The sequence below is a fragment of the Pristis pectinata genome, chromosome 40 (assembly GCF_009764475.1).
Source record: "Pristis pectinata isolate sPriPec2 chromosome 40, sPriPec2.1.pri, whole genome shotgun sequence".
NCBI classification, from domain to species: Eukaryota; Metazoa; Chordata; class Chondrichthyes; order Rhinopristiformes; family Pristidae; genus Pristis; species Pristis pectinata.
The window spans coordinates 1,179,456-1,194,121 of NC_067443.1; the positions used below are offsets into that span (position 1 = coordinate 1,179,456).

General features: G+C 59.2%; 1 protein-coding gene across 1 annotated transcript; it reads left to right on the forward strand.

The window, feature by feature from the left end:
• The first annotated feature begins 2,348 nt into the window (after positions 1 to 2,348).
• lamtor2 (late endosomal/lysosomal adaptor, MAPK and MTOR activator 2) lies at positions 2,349 to 9,264 on the forward strand. Its single transcript, XM_052045770.1, has 4 exons — positions 2,349 to 2,578; positions 5,070 to 5,232; positions 5,542 to 5,631; positions 9,050 to 9,264. The coding sequence occupies exons 1-4, from the start codon at positions 2,511 to 2,513 to the stop codon at positions 9,104 to 9,106; spliced, it is 378 nt and encodes a 125-aa protein (XP_051901730.1). The 5' UTR covers positions 2,349 to 2,510; the 3' UTR covers positions 9,107 to 9,264.
• The last annotated feature ends 5,402 nt before the right edge of the window (positions 9,265 to 14,666 follow it).

A 14,666-nucleotide genomic window follows, 5' to 3' on the forward strand; every position in this document is an offset into this window, starting at 1 on the left:
CCACACCCTCCCGTAACAGGGCGACCAGAACTGCACGCAGAGCTTTTTTTTTAATACGGCTGCAAGGTGACTTCCCGACTTTGATACTCAACGCGGTGACCAATGCCATACTTACGGAACGAGCTGCCAGAGGAACTGGTCGGGGCGGGTACAATTACAAGGTTTAAATAGCACTTGGACAGGTAGACGGATGGGAAAGGCTGAGGCGGGCGTGGGACTGGCTGAGATGGCACCTTGGTGGGCATGGACGAGCTGGGCCTGTTTCCGCGCTGCGCGACTCTGCGTCTCGTGTCCTCTGCGCTTTCCGTTACCTAAATCCTATCAATCGCAGATTTCAAGTAACCATTTGACCAGGTGGCCACTACGGACGGAGGTTCCCAACTTCCACAACCCTTCTGTACTTGAGTTTGGGGTGTGAAGGGTGCAGGGCGACAGATGTGATTGGGCTGGGGGAATGGGGCAGAGGCGGCTGCTTGGGCCGGCGGGGATGCAAAAGACTCGTTAAGGTTTGCACAGTTGAATTGTTAAACATTTCTACGTAATATTCCTCTTGCCTGTCACGTTCCAGTTGGAAATGAATGTAGACACTGCTTCTGTTCCCTGGTAGATGCAACTCCCTTGTTTAATCAGAGACACAGAGACTGCAGATGCTGAAACGCAGAGGGTTGTTTTTTCCTCTTTTATTTAACGAACATATAATCGCTGTTAAGCTGGGAGCAGTCTCCTTTCCAAACATGCCCAGCCGGATAGCAGCTTTTCCAACCTCCAAAGCACCTGAACCCACCGTTGAGGACATAAGATCAGTCTTCCGGGGAGTGAACCCGCGGGAAACATCTGGCCTGGATGCTGTCCCCAGCCGTGTCCTCAGATCCTGCACAGATCAGCTGGTGGGGGGATTTGCAGACATTTTTAACCTCTGAGGTTAAATCCTTCAATCTGAGGTTCCCACCCGCTTTAAGAAGACCACTATCATCCCCGTATCTGAGAAAGATATGGAAACGTGCCTCACTGACTCCCGCCCAGAGGCTCTGACATCCACCATCATGAAGTGCCTCGAGAGGCTGGTCACAGCACGCATCAACTCCAGCCTCCCAGACAACCTCGACCCACTGCGATTCGCCTATCGCTGAAACAGGTCTACGGCAGACACCATCTCCCTGGCCCTACACTCAGCTCTGAACCCTGTCCCTGTTATGTTTTGGGGGGGGGTGGGGAATGGGGCGAGGGCAGACATACGGGAAGTAAGAGAGACGCCGGTGAGGCTGCATCGATAGCAATGGGGTGGGGATGTGGATCCCCGTTTGCTTAACAAGGGGGACATCTCGGATGTCCTGGAATGGAAAGCCTCATCATCACAACAGATGCGGCAGAAGCAGAGGAAATGAGAGAAGGGAACAGCGTCTTTCTGAGCGTGACGGTGGGAGGAGGTGCAGTGGAGGTAATTGTGGGAGTCAGTGGGTTTGTAGAAGATGTTGGTGGATAATCTGTCTCCCCGGATGGAGACAGAGAGATCAAGAAAGGGGAGGGAGGTGTCGGAGATGGTCCAGGTGAACCTGAGGGCAGGGTGGGAGTCGACAGTGAAGCTGATGCAGCTGGCGAGCCCTGCGAGGGCGCAGGAAGCAGCCCCAGTGCGGTCGCCGGCGCCGCGGAGGAGGGAGCTGGGGAGCGGTGCCGGTGTAGGTTTGGAACGTGGACTGCTCTACGTAGCCAACAAAGCGCCGCTGGGGCCCGGCCCAGAGCTGCCGCGGGCGCCGCTCAGCACACGTCACGGGCGCCAGCCTCCCCTCCCGCGGGCTCCGTCTACACTTCCCGCTGCCCCGGAACAGCAGCCGGCCTCGTCAAAGACCCCCACCCCACCCCACCCCACCCCACCCCGGACGTCCTCTCGTCTCCGCTCTCCCGTCGGGCAGGAGGTACAAACGCCCGAGGGCACGTACGACCAGGCTGAAGGGCGGCTTCCACCCCGCCGTTATAGGACGGTTGAACGGTAAGGCGGACTCTTGACCTCAGGACCCCCCCTCGCCGTGGCCCTCGCACCGTACTGCCCTCTCCCCGTAGCTGGGACGCTCTACGTCCCGCACGGCTTCCCCTGTGCAATGAGGGGAGCTGGGCGGACGGCACGCAGGCCACGGTGCTCCACGGCGGACCGGGGCGCGGTGCCGGCCCCCCAGCCCCCTGCCTCCCAGCACTGGGGGGGGGGGGGGGGGGGTGCCCAGGGACCATCCCAGCGCCCTTCACAAGATGGCCGCCGTTCCCTTACCAAGATGGCCGCGGGCTGACCCCACCTCCCCTTCACAAGATGGCGGAGGATGGGCCAACCTTCCCCTCACCGACGGGCCGAGCGTCCACCGAAGCGCTGTCGCCTGGAGGGACCTGACGGGGCGGCACCGGCGGCACCGCGGCCACCCGACGGCCGCTCACGTGGTCGGGAGGCCCGGCGGCGCGGGGACTACATCCCCCAGAGTTCCGCGCGCGGCGCTTCCGGTGCGGCTTCCGGTGGCTCCGACAGGATGCTGAGGCCCAAGGCTCTGACCCAGGTCCTGAGTCAGGCGAACACGGCGGGGGTGCAGAGCACCCTGTGAGTGAGGGTCAGGGGGCAGGGGGCAGGGGGCAGGGGGGAGGGGTGGGCACCCTGTGAGGGAGGGGGGAGGGGTCGGCACCCTGTGAGGGGGGGAGGTGGGTCAGTACCCTGTGAGAAGGGTGAGGGGTCAGCACCCTGTGGGTGAGGGGGGAGGGGTCAGTACCCTGTGGGTGAGGGGTGAGGGGGTCAGCACCCTGTGGGTGAGGGGGGAGGGGTCAGTACCCTGTGGGTGAGGGGGGAGGGGTCAGTACCCTGTGGGTGAGGGGGGAGGGGGGGTCAGTACCCTGTGGGTGAGGGGGGAGGGGGGGTCAGTACCCTGTGGGTGAAGGGGGAGGGGGGGGGTCAGTACCCTGTGGGTGAGGGGGGAGGGGTCAGCACCCTGTGGGTGAGGGGGGAGGGGTCAGTACCCTGTGGGTGAGGGGGGAGGGGGGGTCAGTACCCTGTGGGTGAGGGGGGGTCAGCACCCTGTGGGTGAGGGGGGAGGGGGTCAGTACCCTGTGAGTGAGGGGGGAGGGGGGGTCAGTACCCTGTGAGTGAGGGGGGAGGGGTGGTCAGTACCCTGTGAGTGAGGGGGGAGGGGTCAGTATCCTGTGAGTGAGGGGGGAGGGAGGTCAGTACCCTGTGAGTGAGGGGGTGGGGGGCAGAGTACCATGGTTGGGGTGTGGGGGATGGATTTCCCTGTGTGGTTGTGGGGGGGGGGGGGGGGGGGGGGAGTGAGGTCAACATGGCAGGGGTGCAGAGTTCATTGGGGGTGGGGGGGGGAGGTGGGTGTCGGTACCTGTGAGTGAGGGGTGGTGTGAGGGAGCCTATGTGTGTGTGGGGGGGGGCGGTGGTGGTGGAGGGCAGTCAGGCCAACGCAACAGGGGTGCTGAGTACATTGTGACGGGGTGAAGGAGGGGGGCAAGAGGGAGGCAGTGGGGGGGGCAGAGTACCCTTTGAGTGCACGGGGGAGAGGGAGGGAGTTGGGGGGAGAGGGAGCCTGTGTGTGGGAATGGCGAGGGAAGGAGGGAGTGGGGGGCTGAGAGAGGGAGGGAGCCTGTACGTGCATGGGGAGGGGGGGGAGTCGGGCCCAAACAGTGAGGGTGCTGACTACCCTGTGAGTGGGGAGGGGATGGCATCCTGTGTGTGTGTGTGGTGGGGGGTGGGGTGGGGAGCACTCGGGGTGGGGCACTGGCGTCCTGGGGGGTGGGGGGAGGGAAGGGAATGTTGGGTGGGAATGTTTTGAGGGAGGGAAGGGAGGGTCTGACACCTGCTGCCATTTCACCGGGTTCCCTGGTCTGCTCCACAGCCCAGTGACTATTCAACTGTGGAAGGCAGCACCAGCTACATGATGCTTTGCTCCATTTGGCTCCACATTCCCCCTTGCCTTGCTCCCTCACCCCCCCCTTCCCTGGCTCTCCCCGCCCCCGTTCCCGATTACCCCACAAAGAGAAACATTCCTCATCTTCCCTGTCCTCCCTGTGTTTGGGGAGGATCCCCTTCACCTTGCGTTCCCAGCAGACCCGCCCTGCTTGGGGATCGGCTGCCAAGCTGCACGAGCTGGGTCAGGGTTACCGAGCCTGCAGGGACTGGTTCACCCAGTACGTGTGTCCAATTAAATGACTGAGAACAATTCGTTGGTGAGACCACACCTGGGGTACTGTCTGCAGGTTTGGTCGCCCTGCTATAGGAAAGGCGTCACTAAAGTGGAAAGAGTGCAGAGGAGATTTACGAGGATGTTGCCAGGACTCGAGGGCCTGAGTTATAGGGAGAAGTTGGGCAGGCTGGGACTTTATTCTGCAGGAGGATGAGGGGTGAATTTATAGAGGTGTAGAAAATAACGAGGGGCATCGATAGGGTGAATGCGCACAGTCTTTCCCCCCAGGGTTGGGGAATTGAGAACTAGAGGGCACAGGTTTAAGGTGAGAGGGGGAGAGATTTAATAGGAACCTGAGGAGCAACTTCTTCACCCAGAGGGTGGTCTGTATGCGGAATGAGCTGCCAGAGGGAGTGGGTGAGGCGGGTGGTCAGTGGGTTAATCGGCCGCTGTAAATTGTCCCGTGTGTGTGGGTGGGGGGTAGAATGTTGGGGGAGTTGGTGGGAGTGGAATGGGGATGGGTGTAAGTGGGTGGTCGGTGGTCAGCACGGACTGGGTGGGCCGAAGGGCCTGTTCCCGAGCTGGAGATGACCGACTCATTGGCCATGGTCCCCCGGCTGGGCTGACGGGTGGATTTGAAAAGGTTCAGCAGTGGGTCGGTCGTAAAGTCCGGAGTCGCGCTTGTGTGTGTACATGCGCGCGCAAGGTGAGTCTGTGTGTGTGTGCGCGCGCGCGCGGTGTGTGTGGTGAATCTGCGTGTGTGTGCGTGTGCACGCGGTAAGTCTGCGCGCACGCAGTGAGTCAGTGTGTGTGCGTGGTGAGAGCTTGCTCTTCCTGTCTGACCGCCTGTAGTACACCCGCCCAGTTGATGCTGCAGGAGCTCTGACTGTGCTTCCCCACCCCCCACCACAGGCTGCTGAATAACGAGGGCTCCCTGCTCGCCTACTCCGGCTACGGAGACACAGACGCGCGGGTCACCGCCGCCATCGCCAGCAACATCTGGGCGGCGTACGCCAAGAATGGACACCAGGCCTTCAACGAGGACAAGCTGAAGTTCATCCTCATGGACTGCATGGTGAGGGCTGGTGTGGGCCGGCGGGCTGCCTGAGTGGTACAGCTGCCGGTGTGGCCACCGTTCCGCACACCGAACCGCGCGCCCTTCCGGCCCCGTTACCCAGGGAACGGTGCGGTAATGTGGGGTTAGACAGGGCAGATGTGGGGAGCTTTCCACCAGTGGGAGACTCGCAAACAGAGGGGAGGGGGAGGGGAGGGAGGTTGGGAGGGTGAGTGAGGGAGGGTGGAGTGGAGGAGGGACAGGAGGGGAGGGATGGAGGTGGGACGAGGGAGGGCAGCCCGTGTGTTGACGGCCTCTCCTCTGTTGCAGGAAGGCCGAGTTGCGATAACGCGGGTGGCCAACCTGCTGCTGTGCATGTACGCAAAGGAGACGGTGGGCTTCGGCATGCTGCAGGCCAAGGTACCCGGTCGGGGAGGGGAGGGGTCGGTCGGGGAGGGGAGTGGGGGGCTTCGGTGGGGGGAGAGTCAGTTGGGGAGGGGGTGGTCAGTCGGGGAGGGTGGGGGTCAGTGAGGTGGGGGAATCTGCCGGTGAGGGGAGCGGTTGGTCAGGGAGGGTGGGGGTCAGTGAGGTGAGGAGGTTGGGGGCTGCTGGTGAGGGGAGCAGGTTGGTCAGAGGGGGCAGAAGACCCTCTCCGTTACCTGTGCTCCGCTGGCGCTCAGACCCCTGGCAGTGGGGCACCTGGGGCACCTTTCCCTGTCCCCGGGACGTCCCGAAACCCTGGCAGCCAATGAGGATGGTCCAAGTGCGTGGTCCAGGAAAGGCAAACCCTGCAGGTGTGGGTCATGGGGTTAGCTCCTTCCTCCTTTCAGATCCCTCCAAGCACCAACACCTTTCAATCTCTCATTGTTTAAATAAAATACGCTGTATTCTACCCGGGAGCGTGACCCCGGTGTTGTACCCGGGAGCGTGACCCCGGTGTTGTACCCGGGAGCGTGAACTCGGTGTTCCAGCTTGTCCATCACTGAGCCTGCCCAGATCTCCTCAATCTTGCAGCAGGCTATTGCCTCCGAACTTTGGGCATCAGTAAAATTGTTTATATTACACTTGATACCCTCTTCCACACCATTGCAACAGGTGGTGAGTAACTGTGGCCTCAATAGCCATCGTGTCCCAACCCACCGTTTCCCATCCGTTATCCAGGCCCAGTCTGGATGTCACCCCAGCCCCTGCACACCAAGGCTTTCTGCAAATAAATGACTGACCCTCACCCGTTGCGACCTTGCCTGGAACCGCTCCGTGAATTCATCCTCCCCTCTGAAGGCAGTCCTTGTCATCCTGGTGATGCATTTCCCCTATCCATGCGGTGTTTGACCGCTGCCGTTTGGAGCCCTTTGTACCACCTGCAGCAATGTTCCTGCCCCTTGTTTCTGAGCTCCACCCCAACTCGTTCTCAGCCGGGGTGCCCTCCTCCCCCTTGACTGCCTTCCTCCCAGTATCAGGCTACTCGTTTTCCATTCGGTCAGCCACATTCAAGGCAAAGTAATCCAGGAATATTTCATTCCAAACCTTGGTCGCTTTGCAGCCCAGTCTCTGTATCAGCTACAGATGAGCATGTGGGTATAACAGCTACTCAGGATACAAATCTTACCCATTTATGTCCACATTCCATGAGTTCACAGACACTTGTTTTGAATGCAGTGTACATTTGGATAAAGAGCCTTCAGTTTTGTACAACCTTGCCCTGTTCTGTAACGATACTGGTGCGTCTGTATATACCATCCCTTCCTGACGTACTCTGATTATCGTTACCTGTTACACCATGTTGTTTTGCCCTCTAACCTTAAATTTCTCCTTGGAACCTCTCCCTCAGGTTAGAACATAGAACAGAAAACAGTACAGCACAGAACAGGCCCTTCGGCCCACAATGTTGTGCTGACATAGCTAATCCCTCCTACCTACAGAATGCCCATATCCGTCTTCATGTACCCATCCAAGCCCCTCTTAAAAGCCCCCAATGAATTTGCCTCCACCCTATCAGGCAACGCATTCCAGGCATCCACCACTCTCTCAGTTAAAAAACGTACCCCTCGCGTCTGTTCTGAACCTACCCCCTCTCAAATGCATGCCCTCTGGTATTGGATCACTCAATAATGGGGAAAAAGATATTGCTTGTCCACCCTATCTATGCCCCTCATAATTTTATACACTTCCAACAGATCACCCCTCAGCCTCCACCGCTCCAGAGAAAAGAGCCCAAGTTTGTCCAACCTCTCCTGATAGCACATGCCCTCTAATCCAGGCGGCATCCTAGTAAACCTCCTCTGCACCCTCTCTAAAGCCTCAACATCCTTCCTGTAGTGAGGTGACCAGAATTGCACGCAATACTCTAAATGCAGCCTAACCAGAGTTCTATAGAGATGCATCAATACTTCTTGACTCCTGTACTCAATACCCCGATTAATAAATGCAAGCATTCCATAAGCCTTCTTAACCACCCTGTCTACCTGTGTAGCCACTTTCAGTGAGTCATGGACTTGCACCCCAAGGTCTCTGCTCTTCAACACTGTTAAGGGTCTTGCCCTTAGGGTGTACTGCCTCTTGGCATTAGTCCCACCAAGGTGCAGCATCTCACATTTATCCTGGTTAAACTCCATCTGCCATTTCTCTGCCCACATCTGCAGCTGATCTATATCACGCTGTATCCTTCGCCAGTCTTCTACACTATTCACAACTCCACCAATCTTGGTATCGTCTGCAAACTTACTAACCCACCCATCAACATACTCATCCAGGTCATTTATGTACATCCCAAACAGCAGAGGTCCCAGCACAGATCCCCGCGGAACACCACTACTCACAGGGCTCCAGCCTGAATAAGTCCCTTCAACCATCTAAGGCCTTATCCACAGGCTGAGGTTATTTGATCCCCTCGGATTCCAGTTCGGGTGACGCCAGACCCAGTGGACCTGCTCCCTCCTCCCTCAGTACCGGTGCCCCCACGGAGTTAACGGCCTTTGGCCACACCAGGCTCTAAGATCAAAGATAAGGGCAGATAAGGGCAGGAGTCAGTCACTCAGCCCTTCCAAGTTATTCCGTCAGTCCATCTGATCCTCTACCTCAATCCTGGATCTCACTCCTGGATCTTTCCTCATCTGCCGTTGGCTCCCGGGTGACCGTCCCTGGTCTGCCGTTGGCTCCCGGGTGACCGTCCCTGGTCTGCCGTTGGCTCCCGGGTGACCGTCCCTGGTCTGCCGTTGGCTCCCGGGTGACCGTCCCTGGTCTGCCGTTGGCTCCCGGGTGACCGTCCCTGGTCTGCCGTTGGCTCCCGGGTGACCATTCCTTGGCTCCCATTGGCTCCCACGGGTCCATGCCCACTGGATCTTTTCCCCTCCCCGTCTGGCGCTGAGGAGATGTCCCCAACCAGGCGAGCGGGGGTCGTTCTCCAGGAGGGTTTGATAGAAGGGGAACAAGGCGGACGGGTTTAGAAGGGGGGGAGAGCTGCTCCCATTCCTGGATGGAAAGGGACCAGAGGACACGTGAGATTCCGGCAAAAAGCTGGGCACAGGAGGTGAGAGAATCCCATGGAACGCAGGCTGCTGACAGTCAGGAGCTCTGCCTGTGTCCCACCGGAAGCTGAACCATCCGGAGGGGAATTGGACAGGTGGTGAGAGCGAGGAATGTGTCCACTCCGGGGGGAGAGGCTGACTGCCGTTTCTCTGCCCAGGAGCAGGCACAGGTTTGATGGGCCGAACAGCCTCCTGTTCTGTAAGGATCGCGTGTCTTGGGTGAAAAGGTGCGTCTGATTTTTCTTTCCCTCTCTCTCTCTCTCTCTCCCTCTCCCCCCCCCCCCCCCCCCCCCCCCCCCCCCCCCCCACAGGCTGAAGCCCTGGTTCAGTACCTGGAGGAACCTCTGACCCAGGTGGCTGCGTCGTAGGAGGGGTCATTGGAGCGGTGTTCTGGGAGGGAGGGAGCCCCAGGGACCTGGGGGATTTAACGGGATGGGCTGGAGACAGGGCCCTCTGCACTTTGCAAAACTGCTGGAAATTCTGCCAAGTTCGGTGTCAGTGAAAGAATAAACGTGGAAGGAAGGAGTCGGGTGGACTGTGTGGAACACCAGCCAGAGGGGCTGTGGCTTCGTGCCCGGCGGGGGGGACGGGACGGGGATGGAGGGGCTGTGGGTGGGGGTGGGGTGGAAGGGATGGAGACGGGAGGGGGTGGAGGTCCCGGGGACGGGACAGGGAGGGGAGGGGGTGGGGCGGAGGGGAGGGGATGGGGACGGGGAGGGGACGGAGACAAGGGGAGGGGACGGGGCAGGGAAGGACGGAGAGGACGAGGTGATGGGGAGGGGACGGGGCAGAGGGGGACGGGGTGGGGAGGGGAAGGGTCGGGGCTGAGGAGGGGAGGGGATGGAGACGGGACGGGGCGGCTGGGCTCAGGCATCTGATTCCACAGACTGACTACGCCCCTTGTGTTGGTCGGTCGCGACCCGGACGTTGTCCTGGGGCGGGAGGCTCCCGTTTGGGGCGGCATCTCAACCGAGTTCCAGCAGTGTAAACTGGCAGCGCCCCCTCCCGCCCCTTTCCTGCCGACGTCCCAAAACGTTTTGGGATGGGTTCCCCGTGTCTAAAGCGTTCCTCTCCTGTGGTCCAGCTGAAGCTTACGGAGCCCGTGGGCGTTGTGGCGAACGGCTGGCTGTGCCATGAGTCACAGGAACACTGGGAATGGAGAGGGGAACAGGCCATTTGGCCCATTGCACCCAGTCTACCTCCCCGTAGCACCATGGCTGACCCTCACCCCACGTCCCTTCATTCCTTTAACAATGCAGCAGTATAGTGAGCGCAAAACATTGGAATGGTGCAAGGTACAGTGGGGCAGTGCGGGGCAGTGCAGTCTGCACCTGTGCAGTGCGAGACAGTGCGGTGTGGGGCAGGTGAGGTCTGCGCCAGTGCAGGGCAGTGCTGTCTGCGCCGGGGCGGTGCGGTCTGCGCTGGTGTTCGGGCCAGTGCGGTCTGTGCCGGGGCGGTGCGGCCTGCGCCGGGGCGGTGCAAAAGGAAATACTAAAGTGACAATAACAGAATCACCGAGAGGGAGAAGTCAGAGTCCGAGAACGTGGGACCACCGGGAAGGGGATATGAGAGAGACGACTGGTTCAGGAGTCTGACCGCAGTGGAGAAGGAGCCGTTCCTGAGTCTGGACACCCGGAGCTTGTATTTTCTCCCAGAAGGCGGAAGAGAGGAAATGGAACGGCCGGGGTGGGGAGTGGGGAGGGGGCATCCTCGACGGTACCGTCGGCCTTCCTGACACAACGCACGGTGTAGACAGGCCGGATGGAGGGAAGGGAGGAGCCTGTGACGGACTGGGCCGTGGTTACCGCTCTCCGCAGGTCCCGCGGGCCCAGAGCAGTTGCCGTACCGGGGCTGGGATACAACCCGTCAGGGTCCTGGCTGTAGAAGTTCGAGGGAGTCCCCGTGGACAAGCCGAACCTTCTCTCACACTGAACAAAGTGCAGAAGCTGGTGTGCCTTCCTGATCACTGCATCAGTGTGGAGGTATTAGTATTGGTTTATTATTGTCACTTGTACTGAGGTACAGTGAAAAACTTGTCTTGCATACCGATCGTACAGGTCAATTCATTACACAGTGCATCGAGGTAGTACAGGTAAAAACAATAACAGAATACAGAGTAAAGTGTCACAGGTACAGGGAAGTGCGTTGCAGGCAGACAATAAGGTGAGGGTCACCACAAGGTAGATTGTGAGGTCATCTTAGTGTACTAGGGAACTGTTCAATAGTCTTCTTACAGCAGGATAGAAGCTGTCCTTGAGCCTGGTGGTATGTGCTTGCAGGTAGACAATAAGGTACAAGGCCATAACAAGATAGATTGTGAGGTGAAGAGTCCTGACCAGGACTAGGAGGGGTTGCTGGTGACATGGGTGCCCAGGAACCTGAAAGCTGTTGATGAGATCAGGGTTGTGTTCACCCCCTCCCCACTTCCTCAGGTCAACAACCAGCTCTTTGTCTGTTGACGTTAAGGGCTAGGTTCTTTTTGTTTAGACAAATGTTTATTCGCTAAAAGCACTCCAAACGGACATCCAGTGTCAAAACTACAACTAATACAAGAAAGAAACTATGGAGGCAGATTCTAACTACAGCAAATAACTATCAGAAAACGCACCACTTCAGATGAGAATCCCATTCACACCATCCACGACACGCGATCCCGTGAGGGGCCCACCCATTGCAGAACTCAACCAGGGTGCCCACGGAGACTGTGCGCTCCCTCTCTAGGGACACCTGCGCACGGACGTAAGCCCGGAAGATGGGCAGGCAGGCGGACCGGCCGGAACCCTCAGCCACCCGCCGCTGGGACCGTGGATGGCCAGCTTGGCCAGGCCCAGCAGAAGACCCACCAGGAGATCCCCCGGGCGACTCGTTCCCCGCCACACCGGCTGAAGTGCAGCCAGAACTTGAGCAGCAGCCCCTTCAAATGGGCGAAGAGGGGCTGCAACCTCTCGCGCGCTCCATATAGACGTGGTACACCGTCTCCTCCCGGCCACACAGGTGACAGGCGTCTGGGGTAGGTTGTTCTCACACCATGACACCAGGTTCGCGATCTCCCCTGTACCCTGTCTCGTTGTCGTTGACCCGGATGCCAACGGTGTCATCGGTGACCATGAAGATTGGGCTGCTGCTGTGGTTTGGCCACACGGTGATGGTTGTACGAGAGAGAAGTGCAGGGGACTGAGCACGCAGCCCTGGGGAGCGGAAATGTTGAGGGGGTGGGAACTGGCGGGAAGGGTTCCCTAAAATTAAAGACTCCTTGTGGTCCCAGATTCCAGCCTCTGCAAACCTCGCGTCCCCAGGAGTTCAACTCCCTTCCATCTTCTGAACTATGGTGTGTCGGCCCACACCTCAAACAGGTAGCCCTTTGTGGCAACTATCTCCTCCCTTGTACCTGCACCCAGTTCTGCACCAGGGCTCCCGATGATCGGAGTGAGGGAGCTGGAATGTCGTTGCTCCCACAGTTAAGACCAACCGTCAGTAACTGGGGAACAAAGATGCCGTGCTCTCTGTCCTGCAGGACATCATGGAGCAACAGCTGCTCGCCCTGCTCAAGGCTGACTGGTGAGGAGGAGCCACCGACTGCCCAGGACAGTGCGGGGGCGGCGCCGAATCAGCACAGTTAAGGTTAATGTATGTCTGGGGTCCGTCCTGTCCGTGAGCTTAGCCAGTCTGTGTCACTACTCGTTTCACCACTTTTGTGACATCACCCAACTGCCCCAGTCTCAGGTGAGCTGTGTCCAGGTGAGGGAGGCAGGGAAGGGTTTCAGTGATGTGTCCAGGTGAGGGAGGCGGGGAGCGGTTTCAGTGATGTGTCCAGGTGAGGGAGGCGGGGAAGGGTTTCAGTGATGTGTCCAGGTGAGGGAGGCGGGGAAGGGTTTCAGTGATGTGTCCAGGTGAGGGAGGCGGGGAAGGGTTTCAGTGATGTGTCCAGGTGAGGGAGGCGGGGAAGGGTTTCAGTGATGTGTCCAGGTGAGGGAGGCGGGGAAGGGTTTCAGTGATGTGTCCAGGTGAGGGAGGCGGGGAACGGTTTCAGTGATGTGTCCAGGTGAGGGAGGCGGGGAAGGGTTTCAGTGATGTGTCCAGGTGAGGGAGGCGGGGAGCGGTTTCAGTGATGTGTCCAGGTGAGGGAGGCGGGGAAGGGTTTCAGTGATGTGTCCAGGTGAGGGAGGCGGGGAAGGGTTTCAGTGATGTGTCCAGGTGAGGGAGGCGGGGAAGGGTTTCAGTGATGTGTCCAGGTGAGGGAGGCGGGGAAGGGTTTCAGTGATGTGTCCAGGTGAGGGAGGCGGGGACGGGTTTCAGTGATGTGTCCAGGTGAGGGAGGCGGGGAAGGGTTTCAGTGATGTGTCCAGGTGAGGGAGGCGGGGAAGGGTTTCAGTGATGTGTCCAGGTGAGGGAGGCGGGGAAGGGTTTCAGTGATGTGTCCAGGTGAGGGAGGCGGGGAACGGTTTCAGTGATGTGTCCAGGTGAGGGAGGCGGGGAAGGGTTTCAGTGATGTGTCCAGGTGAGGGAGGCGGGGAAGGGTTTCAGTGATGTGTCCAGGTGAGGGAGGCGGGGAAGGGTTTCAGTGATGTGTCCAGGTGAGGGAGGCGGGGAAGGGGTTCAGTGATGTGTCCAGGTGAGGGAGGCGGGGAAGGGTTTCAGTGATGTGTCCAGGTGAGGGAGGCGGGGAAGGGTTTCAGTGATGTGTCCAGGTGAGGGAGGCGGGGAGCGGTTTCAGTGATGTGTCCAGGTGAGGGAGGCGGGGAAGGGTTTCAGTGATGTGTCCAGGTGAGGGAGGCGGGGAGCGGTTTCAGTGATGTGTCCAGGTGAGGGAGGCGGGGAAGGGTTTCAGTGATGTGTCCAGGTGAGGGAGGCGGGGAACGATTTCAGTGAGCCATTTTCTGTTGAGGGTGTTGCGAGGGTGGGGGGCGTGAACAGTGCTTGGTCTGTTGTGGGGGGCACGGCATTCGCTAGAAATCTGAAATGTCGGAGAAACCTGCAAACACTGAGCAGACCAGGCAGCGTCTGTGCAGAGAAAAGCTGTTCATGTGACAAGTGTTGTCCAATTCCCACGCACTCGAACATCTGGTTACCTGATATTGTGCAGTAGAGAAACAGGCCCTTCAGCCTGACACATCCATGCTGACCCTCCAGTCCACATCCACACTGATTCCATTCCCCAGCCTTGGGTCCGTCCCCTTCCCTGCCCTGGTGATTCAAGGGCTGGTCCGGGTACTACTACTTTGTTGGGAGGGTGTCTGTCTCCTCCAGCCCCTCAGGCAGTGCGTTCCTGATTCCAAACCCCGCTTCTGGGGGGAGAAAAACCCTCTGATCCCCTCTGAACATCTCCCGCCCACCCCAAACCTCTGCCAGTTTTAGATGGGCATCTCCTGCTAATCATTCCCGCCCACCCCTCTCTCCAGCAGTGTGTTCCAGGTACTCGCCACTCTGGGTGAATTCGGGCCCCCCTCACATCCCCATGATAAGAGATGTGTTGACCTTTCCCCATGGTTGAGGTGTGTGGAACTGGAGGGCATGGATTTCAAACTGCAGAGAGTTGTGGACACAGCTCAGCACCTCACGGACACCAGCCTCCCCTGCACGGATTCTGTCTACACTTCCCGCTGCTGCGGTGAAGCAGCCGACATAACCAAAGACCCCCACCTACCCTGGACATTCCCTCTTCTCCCTCCCATCGGGCGGAAGACACAAAAGCCTGAGAGCAGGTACCACCAGGCTCAAGGACAGCTTCTATCCCCCTGTTGGACGGTCTCCCAGTACGTGAGATGGACTCTTGAGCTCACAAGCTGCCTGGGTGTGACCTCGCACCTTGCTGTCTGCCTGCAGTCGGTTTTCACGGGTCCCCGGTTGGTGCTGAACCAACCTCGGGTGGAGGGAGGTTTGGAGGGGATCTGGGGGTGATTCCCCCCGGGGGGACGGGGGTGGGATCGG

What these genes read in the sequence shown, in the direction of transcription:
- lamtor2 (XM_052045770.1), top strand. Translation starts at nt 2,511, where the DNA reads ATGCTGAGGCCCAAGGCTCTGACCCAGGTCCTGAGTCAGGCGAACACG. An exon ending in TCATCCTCATGGACTGCATG is followed by an intron (nt 5,233 to 5,541) that starts GTGAGGGCTGGT and finishes CCTCTGTTGCAG; the next exon opens with GAAGGCCGAGTTGCGATAAC. An exon ending in TCGGCATGCTGCAGGCCAAG is followed by an intron (nt 5,632 to 9,049) that starts GTACCCGGTCGG and finishes CCCCCCCCACAG; the next exon opens with GCTGAAGCCCTGGTTCAGTA.